We start from the raw sequence: 25,515 nt of genomic DNA on the forward strand, positions 1-25,515 counted from the left end.
ATTGGGAAAACTGCGCATTTTTGCAGCAGATTTCGATATGGCTGTGCTTTTTACTGCAGTTTAACCACACTGTGTGAATACGGCTATAAAAGGGTTTTAAGGGCTCTATCAGGGCATATGAACATCATACAAGGGTGTCCCCATCTCTGGACTACGCTGCTCTTAGTCAAAGCTTATTAAGTCTCTGAATTTAAAAAAAAATGCACTTATCTGTTTATTACATTGAGTTTTCTTTCTCATGCATTTAAAAAGCCTCATACTTGGTTTGCAGGCTCTTCTATATTTTCTTAATGAAAACAGTTTATAAAAAAAAAGTCTACTACTAAAAGAAAATGAGTGTAAAAGTTGTACATAGGCTTTAAGACTAAATTTTCTTTACAACAGCATTATGTGAATGGCTGCATCACTCCCATAGCAAAGACAGCTAATCTCCAGGGGTTTGAAAAGACAGACTCAACCCGACCACTGGATTCCTAGGCCAGCTTCTATTCAAACGGGTGGTCTTCATAAGACAATCTATATAAACATACAACTTATATGCCAATCTCAGTAATGAAACAGTACACAATAAAATGCTCCCAAATGGTGGATGCAAGAGCGAGAAAGTTATTGTTTAACTATGTCTACGCAGTGGGATTTGGAGCACTCTACCAGAAGAAATTACTTATCGCAGAGTGTTGAACATAAAAACGACAAGGTGTCAAAAGGTGGACATTCATTTTAAATTTGTTCAGCATTGCAGGTTACACTGAAAGGTTTCGGAGAAGCAACATAACAGCTGTGTTCTTTAAACACCTCAATTTCCTGCAAGATCAAATTTGCCAAGTCCTAAGCACGGATCTGAACACATTGTGCTAAGAAAAAAAAAAAAGTTTAGATCAAGATTTCCAGCGCTAGCCTCCTTTGTGCTGCCTACCCGTTATTAGTTTGCTTAGTCTTTGTGATAAGAGCCAGCACAATCTTCACAGCCAATATTAACTAAAGTGTACAGAAATAAAAATTGTAATGAAACTGTGCTAGGGGCCCTATTACGCTGAATGATAATTGTTTAGATTCTCGCTGGATCGCGGAAATCTGAATGATCATCAGTTAAGTGTAAATGCTGCCAGCGCTTGCACAACGAATGATAATTCATTCACTTACCACTTGTCATTCAGTTTATGCAGGCATAAAACTGAAAAAGATGATCAAAAAAGATGAAAAAGGCAAAAAAGGTGATCGTCCTGTCATCTGTGAACGACTGCCTGTTTATTGTGAATGTAGGCTCTCCGGCCTGTTCCGTCTCCATTCACTGCTGTGTGAATACGCAGGTGCAATAATAGCTGGGTCTGCTGGTAGCGTACAACAATCATCCCGCACAAAAGGACCCTTAGTGGAGTTATGAATTCAGCAGTAATGTATGGAATAGGGATGAGCGAGCATACTCGTCCGAGCTTGATACTCGTTCGAGTATTAGCGTGTTCGGGATGCTCGTTACTCGTGACGAGCACCACGCGATGTTCGGGTTACTTTCACTTTCATCTCTGAGACGTTAGCGCGCTTTTCTGGCCAATAGAAAGACAGGGAAGGCATTACAACTTCCTCCTGTGACGTTTCAGCCCTATACCACCCCTCTGCAGTGAGTGGCTGGGGAGATCAGATGACACCCGAGTATATAAATCGGCCCCTCCCGCGGCTCGCCACAGATGCATGCTGACATAGATCAGGGACAGTGCTGCTGATGCTGCTATAGGGAGAGCGTTAGGAGTTATTTTAGTCTTCAAGAACCCCAACGGTCCTTCTTAGGGCCACATCTGACCGTGTGCAGTACTGTGGAGGCTGCTTTTAGCAGTGTTGCACAATTTTTTTTTTTTTTGTATATCGGGCGTGCAGACCATAGCGTCCTCAGTCTGCAGTCATTTTACTCAGTATAGGGGCAGTACTGGTGAGGCAGGGAAAGAGGTATCCAACAGGGCAATCGAAATACAGTGCATATCACAGGCAGTGTGGTTGTTTCCACAAAGTTTAAAAATATACAAGATTTGGCCTGCCTGTAAGTGCCTTCCGTTTACAGCGTCTCTGCTGGGGGTAGTAGTCGCTGATTAATACCCAGCCTTGCGCATAATTGTTTCCTGCCTCTGCAGTGCGTTACGTACGCGAAGTCAGCCTCCAACAGGGAAATCGAAATACAGTGTATATCACAGGCAGTGGGCTTTTTCCCAAAAAGTTCAAAAAAATACAATATTAGGCCTGCCTGTCACTGCCTTCAGTTTACTGCGTCTCTGCTGGGGGTAGTAGTTGTTGAATTAATACCCAGCCTTGGCCATAATTGTTGCCTGCCTCTGCAGTGCGTTACATTCGCGAAGTAAGCCTCCAACAGGGCAATCGAAATACAGTGCATATCACAGGCAGTGTGGTTGTTTCCACAAAGTTTAAAAATATAGAACATTTGGCCTGCCTGTCAGTGCCTTCCGTTTACAGCGTCTCTGCTGCGGGTAGTAGTCGCTGATTAATACCCAGCCTTGCGCATAATTGTTTCCTGCCTCTGCAGTGCGTTACGTACGCGAAGTCAGCCTCCAACAGGGCAATCGAAATACAGTGCATATCACAGGCAGTGTGGTTGTTCCCACAAAGTTTAAAAATATGCAAGATTAGGCCTGCCTGTCAGTGCCTTCCGTTTACAGCGTCTCTGCTGGGGGTAGTAGTCGCTGATTAATACCCAGCCTTGCGCATAATTGTTTCCTGCCTCTGCAGTGCGTTACGTACGCGAAGTCAGCCTCCAACAGGGAAATCGAAATACAGTGTATATCACAGGCAGTGGGCTTTTTCCCAAAAAGTTCAAAAAAATACAATATTAGGCCTGCCTGTCACTGCCTTCAGTTTACTGCGTCTCTGCTGGGGGTAGTAGTTGTTGAATTAATACCCAGCCTTGCGCATAATTGTTGCCTGTCTCTGCAGTGCGTTACGTACGCGAAGTCAGCCTCCAACAGGGCAATCGAAATACAGTGCATATCACAGGCAGTGTGGTTGTTCCCACAAAGTTTAAAAATATACAAGATTTGGCCTGTCTGTCAGTGCCTTCCGTTTACAGCGTCTCTGCTGGGGGTAGTAGTTGGTGAATTAATACCCAGCCTTGCACATAATTGTTTCCTGCCTCTGCAGTGCGTTACATACGCGAAGTCAGCCTCCAACAGGGAAATCGAAATACAGTGCATATCACAGCAGTGGGCTTTTTCCCAAAAAGTTCAAAAAAATACAATATTAGCCCTGCCTGTCAGTGCCTTCAGTTTACTGCGTCTCTGCTGGGGGTAGTAGTTGTTGAATTAATACCCAGCCTTGGCCATAATTGTTGCCTGCCTCTGCAGTGCGTTACATACGCGAAGTCAGCCTCCAACAGGGCAATCGAAATACAGTGCATATCACAGGCAGTGTGGTTGTTTCCACAAAGTTTAAAAATATACAAGATTTGGCCTGCCTGTCAGTGCCTTCCGTTTACAGCGTCTCTGCTGGGGGTAGTAGTTGGTGAATTAATACCCAGCCTTGCGCATAATTGTTTCCTGCCTCTGCAGTGCGTTACGTACGCGAAGTCAGCCTCCAACAGGGCAATCGAAATACAGTGCATATCACAGGCAGTGTGGTTGTTCCCACAAAGTTTAAAAATATGCAAGATTAGGCCTGCCTGTCAGTGCCTTCCGTTTACAGCGTCTCTGCTGGGGGTAGTAGTTGGTGAATTAATACCCAGCCTTGCGCATAATTGTTTCCTGCCTCTGCAGTGCGTTACGTACGCGAAGTCAGCCTCCAACAGGGAAATTGAAATACAGTGTATATCATAGGAAGTGGGCTTTTTCCCAAAAAGTTCAAAAAAATACAATATTAGGCCTGCCTGTCACAGCCTTCAGTTTACTGCGTCTCTGCTGGGGGTAGTAGTTGTTGAATTAATACCCAGCCTTGCGCATAATTGTTGCCTGCCTCTGCAGTGCGTTATGTACGCGAAGTCAGCCTCCAACCACAGGCCAATAAGCGGCACATTTAATTACAGCGTTCTGTTTCTGCTAATCTCGTAATACACCATGCTGAGGGGTAGGGGTAGGCTTAGAGGACGTGGACGGGGGCGAGGACGCGGAGGCCCAAGTCAGGGTGTGGGCACAGGCCGAGCTCCTGGTCCAGGTGTATCGCAGCAGACTGCTGCGGGATTAGGAGAGAGGCAAGTTTCAGGGGTCCCCAGATTCATCTTACAATTAATGGGTCCACGCGGTAGACCTTTATTAGAAAATGAGCAGTGTGAGCAGGTCCTGTCGTGGATGGCAGAAAGTGCATCCAGCAATCTATCGACCACCCAGTCTTCTACGCCGTCCACAGCTGCAACTCTGAATCCTCTGGCTGCTGCTCCTCCTTCCTCCCAGCCTCCTCACTCCATTACAATGACACATTCTGAGGAGCAGGCAGACTCCCAGGAACTGTTCTCGGGCCCCTGCCCAGATTGGGCAGCAATGGTTCCTCTCCCACCAGAGGAGTTTATCGTGACCGATGCCCAACCTTTGGAAAGTTCCCGGGGTCCGGGGGATGAGGCTGGGGACTTCCGGCAACTGTCTCAAGAGCTTTCAGTGGGTGAGGAGGACGATGACGATGAGACACAGTTGTCTATCAGTGGGGTAGTAGTAAGGGCAGTAAGTCCGAGGGAGGAGCGCACAGAGGATTCGGAGGAAGAGCAGCTGGATGATGAGGCGACTGACTCCACCTGGTTTGCTAAGCCTACTGAGGACAGGTCTTCAGAGGGGGAGGCAAGTGCAGCAGCAGGGCAGGTTGGAAGAGGCAGTGCGGTGGCCAGGGGTAGAGGCAGGGCCAGACCAAATAATCCACCAACTGTTTCCCAAAGCGCCCCCTCGCGCCATGCCACCCTGCAGAGGGCGAGGTACTCAAAAGGTGTGGCAGTTTTTCAGGGAGAGTGCAGACGACCGACGAACTGTGGTGTTGAAGGTTTGTCGCGCCAAAATCAGCCGGGGAGCCACCACCACCAGCCTCACCACCACCAGCATGCGCAGGCATATGATGGCCAAGCACCCCACAAGGTGGGACGAAGGCCGTTCACCGCCTCCGGTTTGCACCACTGACTCTCCCCCTGTGCCCCAACCTGCCACTCAGATCCAACCCCCCTCTCAGGACACAGGCACGACCGTTTCCCGGCCTGCACCCACACGCTCACCTCCGCTGTCCTCGGCCCCATCCAGCAATGTCTCAGCGCAGCGTCCAGCCGTCGCTTGCGCAACTGTTTGAGCGCAACCGCAAGTACGCCGCCACGCACCCGCACGCTCAAGCGTTAAACGTGCACATTGCCAAATTGATCAGCCTGGAGATGCTGCCGTATAGGCTTGTGGAAAAGGAGGCTTTCAAAAACATGATGGCGACGGCGGCCCTGCGCTACTCAGTTCCCAGTCGCCACTACTTTTCCCGATGTGCCGTCCCAGCCCTGCACGACCACGTCTCCCGCAACATTTTACGCGCCCTCACCAACGCGGTTACTGCCTAGGTCCACTTAACAACGGACACGTGGACAAGCACAGGCGGGCAGGGCCACTATATCTCCCTGACGGCACATTGGGTGAATTTAGTGGAGGCCTGGACCGAGTCAGAGCCTGGGACCGCTCACGTCCTACCCACCCCCCGAATTGCGGGCCCTAGCTCGGTGGTGGTATCTGCGGGGGTGTATGCTTCCTCCACTAAACCACCCTCCTCCTCCTACGCAACCTGTCTCGCAATCAAGATGTGTCAGCAGCAGCACGTCGCCAGCAGTCGGTGTCGCGCGGGGTGGCAGCACAACGGTGGGCAAGCGCCAGCAGGCCGTGCTGAAACTACTCAGCTTAGGAGAGAAGAGGCACACGGCCCACGAACTGCTGCAGGGTCTGACAGAGCAGACCGACCGCTGGCTTTCGCCGCTGAGCCTCCAACCGGGCATGGTCGTGTGTGACAACGGCTGTAACCTGGTGGTGGCTCTGCAGCTCGGCAGCCTCACGCACGTGCCATGCCTGGCCCACGTCTTTAATTTGGTGGTTCAGCGGTTTCTGAAAAGCTACCCACGCTTGTCAGACCTGCTCGGAAAGGTGCGCCGGCTCTGCGCACATTTCCACAAGTCCAACACGGACGCTGCCACCCTGCGCACCCTGCAACATCGGTTTAATCTGCCAGTGCACCGACTGCTGTGCGACATGCCCACACGGTGGAACTCTACGCTCCACATGTTGGCCAGGCTCTATGAGCAGCGTAGAGCTATAGTGGAATACCAACTCCAACATGGGCGGCGTAGTGGGAGTCAGCCTCCTCAATTCTTTACAAAAGAGTGGGCTTGGTTGGCAGACATCTGCCAGGTCCTTGGAAACTTTGAGGAGTCTACCCAGATGGTGAGCGGGGATGCTGCAATCATTAGCGTCACCATTCCTCTGCTATGCCTCTTGAGAAGTTCCCTGCAAAGCATAAAGGCAGACGCTTTGGAATCAGAAACGGAGGCGGGGGAAGACAGTATGTCGCTGGATAGTCAGAGCAACCTCATGTCTATATCTCAGCGCGTTGAGGAGGAGGGGGAGGAGCATGAGGAGGAGGGGGAAGAGACAGCTTGGCCCACTGCTGAGGGGACAGATGCTGCTTGCCTGTCATCCTTTCAGCATGTATGGCCAGAGGAGGAGGGGGAGGAGCATGAGGAGGAGGGGGAAGAGACAGCTTGGCCCACTGCTGAGGGTACAGATGCAGCTTGCCTGTCATCCTTTCAGCGTGTATGGCCAGAGGAGGAGGAGGAGGAGGAGGAGGAGGATCCTGAAAGTGATCTTCCTAGTGAGGACAGCCATGTGTTGCGTACAGGTACCCTGGCACACATGGCTGACTTCATGTTAGGATGCCTTTCTCGTGACCCTCGCCGTACACGCATTATCGCCACTACGGATTACTGGGTGTACACACTGCTCAACCCACGGTAGAAAGAGAGCCTTTCCACTCTCATTCCCGAAGAGGAAAGGGGTTCGAGAATGATGCTATACCACAGGGCGCTGGTGGACAAACTGATGGTAAACTTCCCATCCGACAGCGCTAGTGGCCGAAGGCGCATTTCCGCGGCCCAGGAAGCAGGGGAGGCGCAGAGATCAGGCAGCATGTACAGCGCAGGCAGGGGAACACTCTCTAAGGCCTTTGACAGCTTTATGGCTCCCCAGCAAGACTGTGTCACCGGTCCCCAGTCAAGGCTGAGTTGGCGGGAGCACTGTAAAAGGATGGTGAGGGAGTACGTAGCCGATCGCACGACCGTCCTCGGTGACGCCTCAGCCCCCTACAACTACTGGGTGTTGAAGCTGGACACGTGGCCTGAACTCGCGCTGTATGCCCTGGAGGTGCTTGCTTGTCCTGCGGCTAGCGTCTTGTCAGAGAGTGTGTTTAGTGTGGCTGGGGGAATCATCACGGATAAGCGTACCCACCTGTCAACCGACAGTGCCGACAGGCTTACACTCATCAAGATGAACAAAGCCTGGATTTCCCCAGACTTCTCTTCTCCACCAGCGGACAGCAGCGATACCTAAACAATACGTAGGCTGCACCCGCGGATGGAAGCATCGTTCTCTATCACCATCCAAAACGGGGACCTTTTTGCTTCATCAATCTGTGTATAATATTCATCCTCCTTCTCCTGCTCCTCCTCCTGAAACCTGACGTAATCACGCCGACGGGCAATTTTTCTTAGGCCCACAAGGCTCAGTCATATAATTTTTGTAAACAATTTTTATACGTTTCAATGCTCATTAAAGCGTTGAAACTTTCACCTCAAACAATTTTTATTTTAACTGGGCTGCCTCCAGGCCTAGTTACAAATTAAGCCACATTAACCAAAGCGATTAATGGATTTCACCTGCCCTCTCGGTTGGGCATGCGCAATTTTTCTCAGGTACATTAGTACTGTTGGTACACCAATTTTTGTGGGCCCTCGCCTACAGTGTAATCCAATTAATTTTTTGCCCACCTGCATTACAGCTGACGTAACATCAGCTGTGTTGGGCAATGCAATGGGATATATTTATGTACCGCCGGTGGGTTCCAGGGAGCCACCCATGCTGTGGGTCCACAGGGAGTTGTAAATGCATCTGTCCACTTCTAAAGAACCCCAGTCTGACTGGGGCATGCAGTGTGGGCCGAAGCCCACCTGCATTTCATCTGACGTTAGCTCTGCTGTCCAGGGCACTGCAATGGGATACATTTATGTACAGCCGGTGGGTTCCAGGGAGCCACCCATGCTGTGGGTGCACACGGAATTCCCATTGCGGAGTTGTACCTGCCTGTGACTATTTATAAAAAACCGCGGTCTGACTGGGGCATGCAGACACCTTGACAGAATGAATAGTGTGTGGCACATAGGTTCCCCATTGCTATGCCCACGTGTGCAGCTCCAGATGGAGGTGGCACAGGATTGGATTTCTCATTGCTTCTGTACAGTATTGTGGACTATCGCCCCGCCCCTTTTAAAGAGGGTCGCTGCCTAGCCGTGCCAACCCTCTGCAGTGTGTGCCTGCTTTTCCTCTGGCAGACGCACTTATAAATAGACATGAGGGTGGCGTGGCATGAGGGCAGCTGAAGGCTGCGCAGGGACAGTTTGGTGTGCGCTGTGGACACTGGGTCGTGCGGGGGGGGGGGTGTTGGGCAGCATGTAACCCAGGAGAAGTGGCAGCGGAGTGTCATGCAGGCAGTGATTGTGCTTTGTTGGAGGTAGTGTGGTGCTTAGCTAAGGTATCCATTGCTAATGAGGGCTTTTCAGAAGTAAAAGTTGTTGGGGGGGGGGGCCACTCTTGCCGCTATTGTGGCTTAATAGTGGGACCTGTGAACTTGAGATGCAGCCCAACATGTTGCCCCTCGCCTGCCCTATCCGTTGCTGTGTCGTTCCCATCACTTTCTTGAATTGCCCAGATTTTCACACATGAAAACCTTAGCGAGCATCGTCGATATACAAAAATGCTCGGGTCGCCCATTGACTTCAATGGGGTTCGTTACTCGAAACGAACCCTCGAGCATCGCAAAAAGTTTGTCTCGAGTAACGAGCACCCGAGCATTTTGGTGCTCGCTCATCTCTAACTGTAATCCTTTGATTTTAAAACAGAAAAATGGATATTTCCATTATAGGATTTAATTTTAAAATGTTAGATTTTTTTGGTGTGGACTAGTTTTTATTTTAGAGTACTCTAGCCAGTATTTAGATAAAAGAAAATCCTACGATGCCATTGAAGCCTTATGTGCTCTTTTACTATGCTCAGCTGTTTGTGCTCCAGATTTCTTCTTAGTGATCTGATTTTTACAGACCGACTCACAGGATCGATCAGTGAATATACCAAATACACAGTTTATAAGGAGATGGTACCCCTATCGTTGACTGATGGTGGGCTGTGGTAGATCTACATGCACAGCAGCCAGTCAATCACTATGACGAGGGGAGAGAGAGAAAACAAAACCTGCAGGAGTCCACTAGACTTGAACTACGTGTCTAATGCATTCTGCAATCAAACATACGACACATAATCACTTTAACCCTTTTGTGACCAAAACTCATTGACGCGCCTGTGTCCAGGTCACATTCCGCAGTTCTCATATTTCCACTTTCAATACTACATAAGTTTTTTTTTTTCGGGTGACATATCTACACGACAGCATGTCTTTTTCTGCGGAATGCACTGGACCATGTAATTTATTGAAAAATGTCTAAGTGGGGCAAAATGGGAAAAAAAAACGCCTTTGCACTATTGTTTTTGGTGGGTTTTTTACATTTTTTATGGTGCAGTAAAAATGACATGTTGTCCGTATTCTGTGGGTCAATACAATTACAGTGATAGCAAATTTATATAGGTTTTTTTTATATATAGTAATTAGAGATGAGCGAACGTACTCGGATAAGCACTACTCGTCCGAGTAATGTGCTTTATCCGAGTACCTCCCCGCTCGTGCTGAAAGATTCGGGATGCGCTGCGGAGCGGGGAGCTGCAGGGGAGAGCGGGGAGGAACGGAGGGGAGATCTTTCTCTCCTTCTCTCCCGCCCACTCTGCCCCGCTCCCCGCTGCGACTCACCTGTCAGCAGCGGAGCGCCCCGAATCTTTCAGGACGAGCACAGCGGTACTCGGATAAGGCACATTACTCGGACGAGTAGTGCTTATCCGAGTACGTTCGCTCATCTCTAATAGTAATGCTTAAAAAAACCCTGTCAACATCTTTTGATGCAAATAACTTTTATTTGTCCATGGATGGGGCTGTGTGAGGGCTCATTTTTTGTGGTCAAGCTGTAATGTGTAGTGGTACCATTTTGAGGAACATATGACTTTTAAATCGATTTTTATTCTTTTATCAGATTTTTTTTTTATTAAACTAAACGAAAGCAATTAAATTTCTTTTTTGGAGACTGAAACAATAGCAAAATTGTGTTGCTTGTTTTCTGACACAGTTAGCCATGTGGGATTAATAATGTAATATTTTAACAAGTTGGACCTTTATTGATGCAGCCATACCAAATTTTTAGTTTTAAACTAGGAAAAAAAAATTTTCTGCTTTTAAAAATATATATATATTTTATTGTTTTATTTTTTTTAAGGTAATACATTTTTATTTTACTTTTGGTTTTTTAACCTTTTTCATTAGTCCCCATTGGTGTATTGGTGTTTTGATTTCATTTGATTGCTTATACAGTATAATAAAACACGGTTTAATGCAATACCATTATATTGTAACAGGCTTCCTATTAGAGATGTACTACAGGCATATCTTAATGAGCAGAAATAGATGGCAGCCCTGAAGGCCTTAAGAAGTCCCCAAGCTGCCATGACATCTGCATGACACCCCCCCCCCCCCCCCCCCCCCCCCCGCAATCGTATCTTAAAGTGCTGCGGAGTAAGTTGGCGCTATACAAATAAAAGATTATTATCATCATCATCATTAGGGGGCCTTTCAGGATACTTAAATCCCAATTGATTGGGATATTAAAAATGTCACTGCCCGAACTGACAATGGCATTTAAATGGTTAACAGATGCAATTAGAGTTAGCGAACAGACAGCTGATACCTGCCATGTATGGAGTAGGTTCAATTCTTAAACCCGCTCCATACACAGCATATACTGCAGACGGCTATAGATGCTCTAACTGCATGGGGCATAAAAAGACGTATATATGACGGAAAGGGGTTACAGTAGCGTAGAAAGGCTTTCAAGTGCTGTATAGCATGGAGCCTACATGTCCAACCTTTGCTACATTTTTTACCTATTCAGACTGATCATGATGTTAAATTAAATTTACTTTGCCATAAAAAAAAAAAAAAAAGTACGACGACGCTACAAAAATTAATTACGGCACAGGCCTCAAAAAAGGTCAAGACGAAATATCTTCAACTGTATTGAAATCTAATTTCATTGCTACAATTATAACAGCTACACCCGCGGTAAAGTTCAGAGCAGTACTCAGTCTCCCAGAAGTTTGCTGTGGTTTACTTCATACACTACACCATTGCTGACCTTGTATTCTAATCTCAGGAGGACACGATTTAAATGTGAAATTATGAAACTCCACAGATGTCTCCATTACACGTAATCCTTTATAATGCTGGTGCGTGGAAGCCTTGCCCTCTCTTTAGTGTAACAGATCCCAACAAGTGTGACTGATTTACATTTAATCAAACAGAAGGGGAAGGAGACACTGTCATTTTCTTCCATGACATTTATAGTGACATTGCAATCAAATCCATCATTAAGAAACTGAAAAATGCAATTTACTTCCCCTAGTAGAAATTTCAAGGAAGTCATGTAATTTTGCTTAAATTAGTTTCCTTCTGTGCAGACAGTTACAGCATCCAAAGTTGTTGTATCACACAAGGTGAAGATGGCAGCCATCTCCCCAATCAGTCCCTCAGACTCTGTTATTAAATTCAAACTATGAGAATAGCCTTGGGAATTTATTGTAAAGTGGCTTATAAAAAAGTTATCATTCTAATAAGTCAAAGAATTAATTGCACAAGAGCCTGGCATTTTTTTCATTTGCTCAGAAGTTATCAAATCCCAGCACAAAATCCTTTTATATTAATTCTCTTAGACTACACGAAGCTCTGAACTACTTCAGCTCTCATGACAGTAGAAATGCTAGTAATATAGTGGATCGCCATGCATGACAATGGGCTATTCAGTAAGACATAATGATCTGCCATAGGTTTGCTCTGGGTGTTTTCATAAATCATACAATTAATTCTTCTATAGGCCATATTCAAAATACACATTTTTGACTGCAGATTGCATCAGTTCAGTTAATGGTTTCATACGAGCCCCTAGTGGTTTGGCGCCATAAGTCGGTACTTAAAGAGGTCTATGTAGCCATACAGTCCATCTGAGTGATTCTCCCGTAAAAGGGAGAATAAACAGGGTTACTATAAAGGAAATAGACACTTCCTACATTATAGAGAACCAAAACCATTAGGTAGACACACAATATGTGTAGCAGCATAGAGTTAAGATGAAAGATTTGGCGACTACAGCTTTTCTTGCCATCACATCACATGAGGAAGACATTTCATGACACTGGTTATATGCAAAGAAAATAGTTCTGGGCGATACTTGTAGTGGAGGACACGATGATCAGGTTTGTGAAAAGGCTCATGTATAAAACATTTGTAACTTAGGACCTTGTTACACAATTATCATTTGGAAAAAAAAAATCATATCATGCAAAACTTTACATAGCGCTGACATTCTGCAGTGCTGTACAGAGACCGCCATCAAATGGAAGAAAGTAGGCCTCTACTCCCAAAAGACGAGACACATATGATAAGTACATTAAACTGTGCAGCAAGATGTTACAGGTAATGTATCGACACAATATGATACATCATATTAGTGATACTAATTTATTATTTTAATTTGTAGTGTTTTCCCCCAGATTTCATCTATATATATAAAAATGAATGTCTGTCTGTCCTGTATGCATTACTACACCAATCATTCGATCGCCATGAAACTTTAGGAAGTTGTTGAGTACACTCCTGGGAAGATTACTGGCATAGTACAACTATCCTACGATAGGTGGCGCGTGTGCGAGCGTCGTCGACAGTTATGCCCCCCAGACAAAGATCGTTCGATTTCCATCTCAAGCACAAAAGCAAAAGGCATTACGACCAACGGGATGAGTGTTCAACCAGAAAATGATGCATCCGCCGAACGTTTCGCAAGACAATTGCTGGATATTGAGAATGCTGAGGTAAAATGAAAGCTGCGTTGTGATTGGTTGCTATTTCTTATACTGCTGACGTAACATGAAAGCTGCGCTATGATTGGTTGTTATATATTATACTGCTGAGGTAACACGAAAGCTACGCTGCGATTGGTTGTTATCTATATATATAAAAACGAATGTCTATCTGTCTTCGCAGCAACGTGCGACGGGTAAGCTAGTATTAAAATATAGAAACATTTTCATTTTGACAATGTCCTGAAAACTGCCCAAAGTCTGCATCTATGGGTGCTTTCATACCACCTGTGAAGGAAGAAAAATAACTGGTGCTCTACTTACATAAAATAGGGGATAGTGTCTATAACCAAAGGCGAATGCTTACAGAGATACAACTCTTGTGATGTCCCAAGTGGTGTAAACTATTTAAAAAAAAGTCAAATCTGCCTTGGAGGTTCCATGTGGATCCTCCAATACTGATCTGGCACAAAATCTGCACATTAAGAAGCAGCAAAGCACAGTGGTAGCTGGTGGCCGGGCCAGGAGCTAGTACGCATGTTGCCCCAGAGATCCCAACCACCGAGCAAATCATTGCACTCCTAGGCCAGGGGTCACACAAATTTCCATTGTACGCGCATAATACATGGTAAATGGTGTCAATAAAAGTACAATGATCTTCATTGTTCCAATCACAATTGCGTATATTGCTAGCGTATGTAACACGCGCAAAAGAGAACGCAGCATGTTCTATTTTACCGTGTATTACGCACGTAAGAGCCCTATTGTTCTCTATGGGGTCTTTCAAAATGCAGTGCATACACAATTACATTGCTTATGTGCGGCATTTTTCATGCATGTTGCTAGGAGACATGAGAAGGGGGAAATAAAGCCAGTGCGTCACAGCGCACGTAAAATACGCTGTACATGCACAGGCATGCGCGGGTAATAAACGCAACAAACGCAGTTCCATATACACCAGTAAAACCCTGCAATTTTTACACAGCACATTACAAGACGGTCGTGTGAGCCCGGCCTGAGTTTAGAAGTATACATCGGCCATCCTTTATAAAAGGACAACTCGTTATATAATTTTTATCGACAACAGAGAAGATGTATCAAAACTTGCGCAAAAAGAAAAGTGATTGCTAATCGGCGACTACTCCGCTTGCCATTTGCACAGTTTTTTCCCCCCAGTATATTTCCCTACCACCAGCTCTTTATTTACCCAACACACAAGCACACATTTAATATCCCTCTCCACATAACACCTTCTGTGACAGTCTGCAGACATATATTAGGTGAGTGCACAACATAGCTTTAATGACTCTCACTGGGATGACTGATTTCTTAGGTAGATGTGACAATTTTTGAGTCCCCAGGGATTCACTATCGATTTGTGACTAAATCTCCTATACTGTAATATGGATCCCTCACCAGTCTACATAGACGGAGAAGCTGGAAACACATTTCACTGTCAAATAGTTTTTTCTTAAGTATATTCATGAGAGAAAAAGATGGCACACAAGATACAAGGGGACAAACGAACCCCACCACTAAATATCACCTGCCTAATGCAGGAGGAAGAGCAGAGTCGGCTGAAAAAAGATTAAAATCGACAGGCTCAGGTGGAATACACCCAAGGGTTCTAAGGGAACTAAGTGACATGATAGACAGACCACTATTTCTTATATTTAGGGACTCTATTGAGACAGGGGTTGTAACACTGGATTGGCTCATTGCCAATGTGGTTCCAATATACAAAAAGGGTTCAAGAACTGAGCCTGTAACTACAGGCCGGTAAGTCTCACTTCAATAATTGGAAAAATATTCGAGGGGTTTCTGAGAGATGTTATCCTGGAGTACCTCAAGGAAAGAAACATTATAACTCCTCATCCGCATGGGTTCATGAGGGGATGATCATGTAAAAACAACTTCATCAACTTCTAAAACAAAGTAAGTTCTAGGCTGGACCTGGGAGAGTCAATTGATCTCGTATATCTGGATTTTTCTAAAGTATTTGACACCGTGCCGCATAATAGGCTGATATATAAAATGAGACAGTTTGGTCTGGCCGAAAATGTGTTTAACTGGGTAAAGAATGGGTTCAGAGTTGGAAAGCAGAGGGTGATAATAAATGGTTCATACTCTGATTGGGCCACCGTTGCTAGTGGGGTGCAACAGGGTTCAGTATTGGGCCCCATTTTGTTCAGTATATTTATCAATGACCTGATAGAGGGGCTACACAGTAAAATATCAATATTTGCAGATGATATGAAATTGTGCAAAATTAATACAATGGAGGACAAGGTACGGCTACAAACTGACCTAGATAAGCTGGGGACTTCAGTAGAAAAATGGCAAATGAAGTTCAATGTTGATAAATGTAAGGTTATGCACATGGGAAGAAGGAATGGATGTCACCAATATACACTAAATGGGGTACTGCTAGGGAAAAGTGATATGGAAAAAGACCTGGGGGTACTAGTGGACTGTAGACTTAACTGAAGCAATCCATACCAATCAGTGGCTGCAAAGGCAAATAAAGTCTTGGGGTGCATTAAAAGAGATATAGGGGCAAGAACATTATTCTTCCACTATATAAGGCACTTGTCAGGCCCCACATGGAATACTGTGTACAGTTTTGGACAACGGTGCTCAGTAAAGATGTTGCAGTGCTTGAGGGGGTTCAAAGAAGAGCAACTAAATTAATAAACGGAATGGGAGGACTGGAATACCCAGAGAGGCTATCAGAATTGGGATTCTTCACCCGACAAGAAAGACGGTTAAGGGTCGATCAAATAACTATGTATAAACACATTAAGGGACAATACAAGGATCTCTCACATGATCTTTTTACACCCAAGACTGCGACAATAACAAGAGGGCATCCTCAACATCTAGAAGAAAGCAGGTTTCATCACCAACATAGAAGGGAGTTCTTTACTGTAAGAGCAGTGAGACTGGAACTCTCTGAGGACGTGGTGATGGCAAAATTGATAGAGATGTTTAAGAGGGGGGGGTTGAACTGGATGGACATTTGTACTTTTTCGGGCCTGATTCATTTAGCAGCTCTTGAGCTGAACTTTGTGAATAGGATGCTTGAAGCCCCGATACAATGTAATTGAATTGCTTTGGTGTAATTTCAATGGTGAAATTATTAAAGGACTACAAAATGCAGAAAATCCATTTTCCTTATTTTCAGTTTTCTTGCTGATAGTCTAGAACTGCACTGCAGAATGATTCAGAATAGGACTTTGAAAAGGTAAATACATTAAGAGTCATTGTCAGCAATTAAAGGCTTCAGTTTTATAATGGAAAATACACTGTCTGTAAAACGGAGAACTCAGGGGACCGGAGGTCAGCTTGGAATAATAGTACTAAGTGGACAAAAATAACAATGCATTATTATTAAAAGTGAGCCCGTGGAACCACATAACATGGTTTATGGATTATTATACGTCTTATTTAATAAATACCTTCACTGGACTAATGCTGAATGACTCTGATGGCCACATTTCCTGGTGGCTGCAGCGTTTTACAGAAACCTTAGAGAGATTTGGACCATCAAATACACTAATGTCCTGTCACTAAGTCAGATGGGAAGTAGAGTAAATATACAGTGCTCTCTCAAGCTACGATAGCCTCAGGTTATATTTTCAGCTTACAGATGTAGAAGTCATTTATGTAGTACACACACTACACTACTAACATAGACTGACATTCATAGACTTAACCCCTTAGCAACCACCCATACATCTTTTGAGGGGCTTTGATCTGCAGTGACGTCATCGTGGCATGCTATATCTTTTCGCATTTCTCAGAACACATCGCCCATTGTTTTTAATGGGAGAGGAAAATATATCGCACAGCGTAGTTAAATGGGCATCCCATCTCAGTAAGTTTGCTGATTGGTGGGGATCTGACTGCTGGAACCCTCCACTAATTCCGAGATACATGTTTTGAAGTTTTGATAGCAGTGGTCTGGTATACGCATCACAGCTCTATTCACTTCAATAGGAACACTAGAGACTGTCGAGCTCAAGTGCTCCGCTATCTCCATTGATCCCCTAGAAGTAAATGGAGGGAACATGCATGTGTGTCCACTGCTGCCTGATCTGCTGGATGAGACAGCCCCTTTAACAATCCAGAACAAGTTACCTGTTGTCTTCCTTCACTTGCCACTAAGGATTAGAAGTGCTAGTGCTGAACATACATATGCGCTACCACCATGTCTACTCAATGACAAAGGAATGCTGTGACATATGCCTCTGTATTAACACACAGAGGCATACATAACCCATTGACTTCTATTGTAAAAAATATATACTGCACTAAATACATATACTGTATTATATATATATATATATATATATATATATATATATATATATTATATATACACACACACACATACATACACACCCCTACATAGTGGCTGATCGAGCGCTATATCTCAATACTGCTGTCCTATATTAAAATCACAATAGCATACGTAAATAGGAAGATATGGATTTGCTACATGATGGTATGGTGCATGAGCCCTGGGGGACCCAGAACATGGATTTCAATTTAGTGTTGTGGCCTCTGTAAAAGATCGAGGGAAAACCCAACAGCAAAGTTGAAAAGTAGCATGTAAGAAGCAGAAATCAGCTATAAATGTATAAGTCCCATCGGACCGCTGCTATGACTGAAGTAAGGAAACTTAACTGATAGTATGGCCTATGCGAAAGTGTACTGTAAGTAGCCTCCTTCTGCTATGATACATGCATGGAGCCATTTGACAGTGCACTCCAGGGTTGACACTATAATTCATGGAACTGAAAATTTGCTGACCTTCTGATTGGGTCATGTGGCATACAGGTTTCAAGAACGCTTTCCTCAGGCTTCGCGAGCCACGCATACCACTGCACTGCCAGTAGTAAGGCGTTTGTGAGAAACTGGAAGCGCAGTTATCAGGTCTCCTCTCAGACGTCTTTTTTTTAAACTGAATAACCCCAATTTTGATAACCTCTCTGGGTATTGTAGTCGGCCCATTCAAGTTATTTACTTAGTTGCCCGTATTTGAAAGCCCCTCAAGCTCTGATATGCTCTTCTTGAATACCAGTGCCCAAAACTGTCCACAATATTCCATGTGTGATCTGACCAATAATTTGAATAGAGGAAGAACAATGTTCTCATCATGTACCACCAAAACCCTCTTTTAGATGAACCACCCTCTGCTTTCTATCACTAAGACAGTTACTTACCCACTTACACACATACTCACTCAGACCAAGCATTCTCATTTCGGTCTGTGCAGCACAGTATCAAACGCTAAGAAAAAATCAAGATATACAAGATCCAGTGAGTCTCCCCGGTCCGGTCTAGAACTTACCTCCTGGTGAAGGAAGCGTCATGGTTTGAGCATCATCGATAGAAAAATGAATACTAAAGCGTATCAGAACATTTTACAGAAGAACATAAGGGCAGCTGTCCATGACCTTAAGCTGAAGACATGTTGGGTGATGCAACAAGACAATGACCCATAGCATGGAAATAAAACAATTAAAAATAGTTGAAAAAGATTTGTGCTTTGGAATGGCCAAGTCAGAATACTAATCTAGAGGTGTGCAAGCAAGGGATCCTGGAAATATTGAAGAACTGCAACACATTTGCAGGTAGGAGTGGCCCAAAATACCTCCAACATTTTGAACATCTTATTTGCAGCTATATGAAACATTTGGTGGAGGCGATTGTTGCTAAAAGGGGATCTACGAATTAGGGCAAGGGTTCACTTACTTATTCTCATTACACTGTGAATATTTATTCAATAGGCTCAATAAATAAAACATGAATGGTACAACTGTTTATATTTAGTTAGTTTAGTAGATTGTGTTTGTCTATAATTATGTCTTAGATAAGAAATCAGACCACATTTTATTAGTAATGAGTGCAGAAAACTAGGTACTTCCAAAGAGTTCACTTACTTTTTCTTTCAACTGTATGTCATTCAAGCTAGGGGACAATGATACAAAGTTCTAGAACAATGTAACAAAGTTTTCCAGTCAATACAACAGGGCAGGCTGCCATGAGAGTGGATCTTTACTGTGATAAATGAGTTGAATGCAAGAAAGATGGACATATCCTAATCACCAGGGATATTTTCATGGTCATTAAGGCAACCTGATAATTGGAACTTCTGCATTCCTGAACATTCATTAAAGCAGACCAATAAGTGATCATGTAAAAATACGCAAAGAGAAGTAAGCAGTTGTCAAGTAGGTGATAGAAAAGTATAATATTAGAAAACAGTTACAACCGCTCGACACGTTCTCCTACTGATGTCTAAGCAGCTTGTCGTGATTGGGGAACGAAATGAACACCACGTAATTCAAACAATGGAAATTCAACCGTAATCTGATATGACATACCTGATAAAGATAATCTTCAAACACAAAATAGTAATCATCGTTGCTGGCCGTCAATTTAACGTCCTATAAACAAACACACAACATAACCACTACGTTAGAGAAATTGCCTTCATCAGTCCTAATCCATATATACATGGCAACAATATTAAATAACACTAAGAAAATAATATTAAACCATTCATGTGCTCTGCTAAGGTCATATTAATGTGAATGAAATGATAAGTGACAGTAATATCTGTTTTCGTACAGTAGACAGTCTGTTTAGTGAAGACCATACTCGTACACTTGGGTTTTTATGTCATTAGGGAAGGGGATTAAATTGAAATTAGGGACATGTTTTGACGTAAAGGCTGATTTCCAAATGTAGTGTCTTGGGGAAAAAATGGTATTATGGGAAAGGAGTGAAAAGGAAGAAATATGAGGAGGTTTACTATCCTAACTGTAGTACAAACAGCAGCCAGAAAGGATTTTACAAAGGTCAGGGGGATCGTCATAAAACAGGCCTATCAGGGGGGGCATGGCCGAGCAAGCAGTGGGAAAAGTCACGGCGAGGAGAGCTCCGCTTCAAGACAGCTAGTTTAGGCCTCAAAACACCGGCAAAACCCTTGGGAGAGACCCAGAAAGCGGAAGACGGGTCTCACCAGGCCTAGACGATCATTTTGGGGAGAGATTGGAGCTGGAGTGAGGTGAGGCCTACTTTCCCAAGAGAAGTCGCGGACTCGAGTGCCGGCCGCCATCGACCCAAAAGAGATCTGGGAGCGACCGGAGGCAGGAGCAGCAGTAGAAGTGAAACCGGAGAGCTGCACTTCGGCGGGGAGAGTGTCACCGGACACGAAGGAGCGGAGTAGGAACATCACCCGGCGGGAGACAGGAGACCAGGGGCGGGACGCTGTGGAGAGCAGTTGAAGCAGGCCCCCAGGCAGCTGTGAATAGAAGACGTCCCCACACCGTCGGAGACCTCCGCTACCCCTGGTTCACAGGCCTGCGGCGCCGCTTGCTGCCGGCGGCAAGAGAGGGACTTCCCCACACGACTCCTTCCCGGAGAGAAGATTCTGAGGACTCCAGGGACCGCGGTGAGTGTAGCGCTGCCCCTCCATCTGCGCTCCCCAGTGAAAAAGCACGGGGCTGTGGTTACCAGGGAATTGCTGCCGAGGTATTAGTAGCCCAGGACGTGAAGCCCCCCCCCCCCTGCATACCAGATAGCCCCCCCCAGTAGCAGTGGAGGAGAGCGGGGACCCCAAGAGAGGAAGACTACAAGAAAGCCAAAGCTGAAAGAAAGAAAGGGAGTGAAGAATTAGTAAAAAGTGACTCTCCCAAATAAATAAGATAAAAAGCAAAAAAAAAAAAGAGAACAAGAGGTACACCCCTTCCCCCGGCACACTCCCCAGAGGCAGCACCCGCACCTCTGCTGGTCACAGTATCTGCCTGTTCAATTTATCACCGCTATCACGGAGCAGGCCATACAAACAACGTCCACCACTTGCCAATAACACCAGATAATTTAAAGACGCTTCCTTTGAGAGACGTAGAGCCCTAATTTTTTGTGAGAGGCAACTCTCTACTCTAATCAATCTTCACGGCGTGCACTACCTCTGCAAACATAGGTGGGCATTAAATTCTATCTGGTTTATGCTGTGAAACTAACAATGCAAAAATCCAGTGAACGCATACTCGGAGGTTATATGCCGCTATATTAACCCCCGACTGGTTGGTGGTACGTGATAATCTTAAACTGCAATACCCAACTTCATAAATGAACTGTTCTTCTCTACTATAACATCTAGTCTACTCTGCCAAAGTACGGGAAAAATTCCAAGGCAGCTCCACCCCATAACTCATCTCAAACAATCCCAGAAATTTTTCGCTCCCAATAATCTTTAGATATGGAAGATCAAGACCCGGGCCATCCCTCTACCTCTCAAAATAAAGACCCAACTTCCCCAAATCTCCCGCAAGGCAAATCTGGTCTCCTAAAGCTTGATATTAAGGACTAGAGATGAGCGAACGTACTCGTCCAAGCTTGATACTCGTTCGAGTATTAGCTTGTTCGAGATGCTCGTTACTAGAGGCGAGCACCACGCGATGTTCGAGTTACTTTCATTTTCATCTCTGAGACGTTAGTGCGCTTTTCTGGCCAATAGAAAGACAGGGAAGGCATTACAACTTCCCCCTGCGACGTTCAAGCCCTATACCACCCCCCTGCAGTGAGTGGCTGGCGAGATCAGGTGTCACCCGAGTATATAAATCGGCCCCTCCCGCGGCTCGCCACAGATGCATTCTGACAGAGATCAGGGAAAGTGCTGCTGATGCCGGAGCTGCTATAGGGAGAGTGTTAGGAGTGATTTTAGGCGTCAAGTACCCCACCGGTCCTTCTTAGGGCCACATCTGACCGTGTGCAGTACTGTTGAGGCTGCTTTTTGCAGTGTTGCACTTTTTTTTTTTTTGCATATCGGCCGTGCAGAGCATTGCGTCCTCAGTCTGCAGTCATTGTACAGAGTATAGGGCCAGTACTGGTGAGGCAGGGAAAGAGATATTCAGGCTATATAGGCAGTGGGCTTTTTCCAAAAAATTGGGGAAAAATACTATATTTGGGCTGCCTGTGACCGTCTTCAGTTTACTGCGTGTCTGCTGGGGGTAGTAGTCCTAATTAATACGCAGCTAAGCGTTACAGCAGGCTTGCGCAAAATTGTTTCCTGGATCTGCTGTCTCTGTTACATCAGCGCCGTCATCCCGCCAGAGGGAAACAGTATACATAATATTATACGCTGCCTACAGTATCTATCTGCTGGAGGTAGTAGTCCTAATTAATACGCAGCTAAGCGTTACAGCAGGCTGGCGCAAAATTGTTTCCTGCATCTGCTGTCTCTGTTACATCACCGCCGTCATCCCGCCAGAGGGAAACAGTATACATAATATTATACGCTGCCTACAGTATCTATCTGCTGGGGGTAGTAGTCCTAATTAATACGCAGCTAAGCGTTACAGCAGGCTTGCGCAAAATTGTTTCCTGGATCTGCTGTGCGTTCCGTAAGAGAAGTCAGCCTCCAACCACAGGCCAATAAGCGGCACATTTAATTACAGCGTTCTGTTTCTGCATTACTGGTAATACAGCATACTGAGGGGTAGGGGTAGGCCTAGAGGACGTGGACGCAGGCGAGGACGCGGAGGCCCAAGTCAGGGTGTGGGCACAGGCCGAGCTCCTGATCCAAGTGTATCGCAGCCGACTGCTGCGGGATTAGGAGAGAGGCACGTTTCTGGCATCTCCACATTCATCTCACAATTAATGGGTCCACGCGGTAGACCTTTATTAGAAAATGAGCAGTGTGAGCAGGTCCTGTCGTGGATGGCAGAAAGTGCATCCAGCAATTTATCGACCACGCAGAATTCTGCGCCGTCCACTGCTGCAACTCTGAATCCTCTGGCTGCTGCTCCTCCTTCCTCCCAGCCTCCTCACTCCATTACAATGACACATTCTGAGGAGCAGGCAGACTCCCAGGAACTGTTCTCGGGCCCCTGCCCAGAATGGGCAGCAATGGTTCCGAATCCTCTCCCACTGGAGGAGTTTGTCGTGACCGATGCCCAACCTTTAGAAAGTTCCCGGGGTCCGGGGGATGAGGCTGGGGACTTCCGGCAACTGTCTCAAGAGCTTTCAGTGGGTGAGGAGGATGATGACGATGAGACACAGTTGTCTATCACTCAGGTAGTAGTAATTGGAGTAAGTCCGAGGGAGGAGCGCACAGAGGATTCAGAGAAAGAGCAGCAGGACGATGAGGTGACTGACCCCACCTGGTTTGCTACGCCTACTGAGGACAGGTCTTCAGAGGGGGAGGCAAGTGCAGCACCAGGGCATGTTGGAAGAGGCAGTGCGGTGGCCAGGGGTAGAGGCAGGGCCAGACCAAATAATCCACCAACTGTTTCCCAAAGCGCCCCCTCGCGCCATGCCACCCTGCAGAGGCCGAGGTGCTCAAAGGTCTGGCAGTTTTTCACTGAGAGTGCAGACGACCGACGAACAGTGGTGTGCAACCTTTGTCGCGCCAAGATCAGCCGGGGAGCCACCACCACCAGCCTCACCACCACCAGCATGCGCAGACATATGATGGCCAAGCACCCCACAAGGTGGGACGAAGGCCGTTCACCGCCTCCGGTTTGCACCGCTGCCTCTCCCCCTCTGCCCCAACCTGCCACTGAGATCCAACCCCCCTCTCAGGCCACAGGCACTACCATCTCCTGGCCTGCACCCACACCCTCACCTCCGCTGTGCTCGGCCCCATCCACCAATGTCTCTCAGCGCACCATCCAGCCATCGCTAGCGCAAGTGTTGGAGCGCAAGCGCAAGTACGCCGCCACGCACCCGCACGCTCAAGCGTTAAATGTGCACATAGCCAAATTTATCAGCCTGGAGATGCTGCCGTATAGGGTTGTGGAAACGGAGGCTTTCAATGGTATGATGGCGGCCCCACGCTACTCAGTTCCCAGTCGCCACTACTTTTCCCGATGTGCCGTCCCAGCCCTGCACGACCACGTCTCCCGCAACATTGTACGCGCCCTCACCAACGCGGTTACTGCCAAGGTCCACTTAACAACGGACACGTGGACAAGCACAGGCGGGCAGGGCCACTATATCTCCCTGACGGCACATTGGGTGAATTTAGTGGAGGCTGGGACAGAGTCAGAGCCTGGAACTGCTCACGTCCTACCCACCCCCAGAATTGCGGGCCCCAGCTCGGTGGTGGTATCTGCGGCGGTGTATGCTTCCTCCACTAAACCACCCTTCTCCTCCTACGCAACCTCTGTCTCGCAATCAAGATGTGTCAGCAGCAGCATGTCGCCAGCAGTCGGTGTCGCGCTTTGTGGCAGCACAGCGGTGGGCAAGCGTTAGCAGGCCGAGCTGAAACTACTCAGCTTAGGAGAGAAGAGGCACACGGCCCACGAACTGCTGCAGGGTCTGACAGAGCAGACCGACCGCTGGCTTGCGCCGCTGAGCCTCCAACCGGGCATGGTCGTGTGTGACAACGGCCATAACCTGGTGGCTGCTCTGCAGTTGGCAGCCTCACGCACGTGCCATGCCTGGGCCACGTCTTTAATTTGGTGGTTCAGTGCTTTCTGAAAAGCCACCCACGCTTGTCAGACCTGCTCGGAAAGGTGCGTCGGCTCTGCGCACATTTCTGCAAGTCCCACACGGACGCTGCCACCCTGCAACATCGGTTTCATCTGCCAGTGCACCGACTGCTGTGCGACGTGCCCACACGGTGGAACTCTACGCTCCACATGTTGGCCAGGCTCTATGAGCAGCGTAGAGCTATAGTGGAATACCAACTCCAACATGGGCGGCGCAGTGGGAGTCAGCCTCCTCAATTCTTTACAGAAGAGTGGGCCTGATTGGCAGACATCTGCCAGGTCCTTGGAAACTTTGAGGAGTCTACCCAGATGGTGAGCGGCGATGCTGCAATCATTAGCGTCACCATTCCTCTGCTATGCCTCTTGAGAAGTTCCCTGCAAAGCATAAAGGCAGACGCTTTGCACTCTGAAACAGAGGCGGGGGAAGACAGTATGTCGCTGGATAGTCAGAGCACCCTCCTGTTTATATCTCAACGCGTTGAGGAGGAGGAGCATGAGAAGGATGAGGAGGAGGGGGAAGAGACAGCTTGGCCCACTGCTGAGGGTACCCATGCTGCTTGCCTGTCATCCTTTCAGCGTTTATGGCCTGAGGAGGAGGATCCTGAAAGTGATCTTCCTAGTGAGGACAGCCATGTGTTGCGTACAGGTACCCTGGCACACATGGCTGACTTCATGTTAGGATGCCTTTCTGCGTTACACGCATTCTGGCCACTACGGATTACTGGGTGTACACACTGCTCGACCCACGGTATAAGGAAAACCTTTCCACTCTCATACCCGAAGAGGAAAGGGGTTCG

The 25,515-nt window shown here is 46.5% G+C and overlaps 1 protein-coding gene across 3 annotated transcripts in view; it reads right to left on the reverse strand.

Moving 5' to 3' along the window:
• Positions 1-25,515, reverse strand: part of TBC1D19 (TBC1 domain family member 19) — a 168,334-nt gene that overhangs the window by 44,033 nt on the left and 98,786 nt on the right. For all 3 annotated transcript variants that reach the window (XM_066574627.1, XM_066574624.1, XM_066574626.1), the window contains one exon: positions 19,601-19,663. In XM_066574627.1, coding sequence (XP_066430724.1) covers positions 19,601-19,663 — 63 coding nt within the window. The remainder of the gene's footprint in view (positions 1-19,600; positions 19,664-25,515) is intronic.

This window comes from Eleutherodactylus coqui, chromosome 7 (genome assembly GCF_035609145.1).
Source record: "Eleutherodactylus coqui strain aEleCoq1 chromosome 7, aEleCoq1.hap1, whole genome shotgun sequence".
NCBI lineage: Eukaryota > Metazoa > Chordata > Amphibia > Anura > Eleutherodactylidae > Eleutherodactylus > Eleutherodactylus coqui.